Source organism: Brachionichthys hirsutus, chromosome 21 (genome assembly GCF_040956055.1).
Source record: "Brachionichthys hirsutus isolate HB-005 chromosome 21, CSIRO-AGI_Bhir_v1, whole genome shotgun sequence".
In the NCBI taxonomy this organism is placed as follows: Eukaryota; Metazoa; Chordata; class Actinopteri; order Lophiiformes; family Brachionichthyidae; genus Brachionichthys; species Brachionichthys hirsutus.
The window spans coordinates 14,537-18,102 of NC_090917.1; the positions used below are offsets into that span (position 1 = coordinate 14,537).

General features: G+C 39.4%; 1 protein-coding gene across 1 annotated transcript in view; it reads left to right on the forward strand.

Moving 5' to 3' along the window:
* Positions 1-3,377: 3,377 nt before the first annotated feature.
* Positions 3,378-3,566, forward strand: part of LOC137910344 (protein sidekick-2-like) — a 15,069-nt gene continuing 14,880 nt past the window's right edge. The window contains 1 exon segment of the mRNA XM_068754781.1: positions 3,378-3,442. Within this exon segment, the coding sequence (XP_068610882.1) occupies positions 3,378-3,442 (65 nt within the window).

The window sequence follows — 3,566 nt, forward strand, 5'->3', positions numbered from 1 at the left end:
CCTGGCCTTTTTGTCTCGTTTTCATAAATCAGTCGCAGATCGCCGTTGTTGATATTTAAATGTAGGAAATATAATTTCTTTGCGATGAAAGAAAGGGAAAGGGAGAGGCGAGGGACGATCCGAGACTACGAGGACATTATTCCTCGAGTAACGCTCAGGGCCGAAGTCTTGAAGCAATTATTGTTATTCTGAGTCGGACCCTTTCTTGGCCTTTAAAACCATTACTCTTAAAAACTGTTAGGAATGCGAGGCGATTACTGAACGGCGACGTTTTAATCGGTTCATGCTTCGCACCTTTGAAATGTGGGCTGTGACGGCAGACCGGCGCTTCTGGGTGGACGACATTCCGAGGCGTCGACATGAAGTCGAAACAGAAAATAACGGTAGCTGTTATTATGTAGAAGATCCATTTTTGATCTGTCCGTGTAAATAGGAAGAAGCTATTTATTTTCTTAAACGTTTCCTGCGTGGAACCCAGTAGATGTTATTATTATTTTTATTAGGATGGGTACGATTTTGTTGCTAGTTCCCTCCAGATGTAAGGTTTGTGCTTCTCTACATTCCTCGCAGCTGCTAAAAAAATTAAAAAAAAGAGAGGCGGAATCTGTTAATATGAATTATCAATCCTGTTTTCTCAACGTCCTTTTCACGGATCAAATCTGTTTATTGTCGCAGATTAAAAATGTACTTTAAAGAAAATTCTGTAATGTCACAAACTACATATGATTTTTTTTTATTTTTGTTGAGTTTTATATTCTCAGTTTTATTTATTCTGTGATTCACGAGTCAGAATTTCCTGTTGCGGGACTAAATAAAGGGAATATCGTATCTTATTCCACAAATATTTTCTTTCTTTTTTGGTCAGACGACATGAAATCCATTCCATTGCATCCATTTTTAAAGATTCAGCTTGTTCTTAGTTTTTCTTGCCGACCTTCGTAGCCTGAAAGTTCACTTCAGCTCTGTGAAAATGTCTCGGAGCAGTCGGATCGCTTCCAAACGAGACTGTCATGATGAGTTTTTTCCTCCTGGTGGGAATTCCGAGCTTGAAATGATCATATGTGTGCCAAACGATTGTAAATCCGTCATTTCTTCTTTTGCGGATCGTAACGAGCGTCACTGTGGAGTCTGCTGGAAGGAGGGGCTTCGCTTTAATGTTAATAAATTCATTTGACTGTTTGTTGTGTCAGAGGGGAAACATTTTATTGTCATGTCACAGACGGCCATGAATAAATAGTGCTTAAGCAAAACTAGCCTGACGTTTTAATATTTACTTTATAGACCTTTGGGTCGTCGGTCCAACATTAGATTAGATAACATCAGCGCATTTCTACTGTATTGCAGCAAAATCTAAGCTATAAATTGAAGCTGATTCCCTCTGCAAACGAGCGTTGTTTTGTGAGGACTTCAGCGCCCTCGTGTGGCGGGACTGTAGAATAACATGAACTCGGCTGGGCGCTTCACTGAAGCAATTTATGTCCGACTAAATCAAGGTAAATGAAAGCAGCTGTGAAACATCTGCCGGTCAGGGAGCCACGTGAAGACGCCTTTAAGGTACCGTCGGAAAACCGAGAACTTAGCTGAACTTCAACGGCTTTTTAAAATAGTATTCATGCTTTAAAACTAACAGCCACTCTAAATATTTTCATCGAGCTTATAACGTATTAATAAACTTGTGCATGTTTTTAATGCCTCCACATCTTCTTGCTCTATTGAAATGAATCTCACTCCTGTTCCATTCTGTTTAATAAAGATGTATTTAAATGATAGTAGAGTATATTTTTAGCCCGCTGATAAAAATGCATTTTCTGAAGGAGAAAAAACATCACAGTGATGAACCCTGATCTAAATTATGAATGAACAAAGCTCCAGCATGACCCACGAAACGGTAACGGACAAAGCAGTCAGGAAAATGATGAATAAATAAATCTATTTAAATGTACTCTACTTGATTACCACTGCAGGAAAGTCTCCTGATAAGATAAAGAACAGCAGCACATACTCTTTTGTATCTACTTCTACCTGCCAGCAGTTCACAAAGTGTCCTTGAATGCATCATATTCGTTTTCTTGGAAATTAACTTGAGCTGTTTTAAGAAAAAGGAAAGAAACACGATGTGCAACATCTCAGTGTTTTTCTGGAGTCCACACTATGGGATGAGTAATAGTTGGGAATTCTGTTGTGAAATCTGCTTCCAGGGAATAGACGGAGAACAAAATGAATGAAAACAACACAACATAAAAACAACAGGTCATTTCTTAAAATCAAAAAAATAAAAAATCTGCTTCTAGCAAGGAAAAGCACGTTAGTTAAAACCAACGCAAACTCTTATTTATTTATTTGTTGTTGTTTTTTGTGTATTCATTTATTGAATACACAAATGTAATGCATGGATAGATTGTTCAATTAAAACGGGGTTTTTTTTTCATCTGGAATTTTTATTTGTGACTGTAAAACTTGGTCCAAATAATAATCCGATTTATTAACTAAAACTCAGGTGACTTTCCAAAAACCAAACAGGACATTTCCACGTGAATGTAAAGTCTGCTTTGTGCATTTTACAGAGGGAAACGTGCGCGCTCGCTGGGAGGAGTTTAAAGTTTAAAGCTGCTGCCTCCGCTTCGCGTCACAACGTTAACGAACCGAAGAGGAGCCGGACTGTCCCACAGAACTCGTTTCCATCGCTTTTCTGATCTCTGATGTGAAACGTGGGGCAAATCATCCTGATTGATTTCTTTACTTTGACAATGAAGGCAGCCGCAGCAGCGACTTCTTGCAACTTTTCCTCCAGTCTGGAGGAGCTGAGATGAGAAACAGCGCCTGAAGCGAGAGGTACGAGCAGAACCTCCAGAGATCCATTGAGTTTATATATTTAGTATGGAGCGCAGATGAATATTCCCGTTACTACTAAAAAGAAAAAAAAATACTTTCAGCCTTAGACATTTTTATTGTGTCAAAACTGGCGACTAAATTAGATTAGATTTGTCAGAAAATGTATTTGCAAACTTTTCAGAAAGGATTCATTTTAAAATTTAATATCTGGTTTGGGATTCCCACTTGTATATATATATTTTTTTTACTTGTTTTCTGCCATGATGACAGAACACAACCTGGAGGTAATGAGCAGATAATCACCAGTTTAAGAACTTTATTGCCTCAGTCATGTTTGATGTTACGCTTATTTCCAAATGAATGTGTGTAATGGGCACACAGCAAGCCTGCAGCCAGGTAAAGATCCGGGGGTCAAAAGGGCGCCAGCTGCACCCCCCTCTTGCAGGATAAAAGGGCCAAATGAAGGGTGATCTATCCAGACTGGTTTTAATGGTCATTGATGGGACTGTTTTTTTATTTGCAGGGGAGATCTCCTGTTGGCCGTCATGTCTCTGTGGATGATCCTTCCCGTCAGCCTCCCTGTTTTCACCATCACTGGCATCTGGGTTGTGTAAGTAACCTTTGGATAAACATGTGCACGTGCTTCCGTGTCGAAATCTCCGATGTGTTTGCCTGTTTGGGAAGGTCTTTCATTACCTTTTGAAAGGATCTCTTTGACCTCGACTGTCTGCACA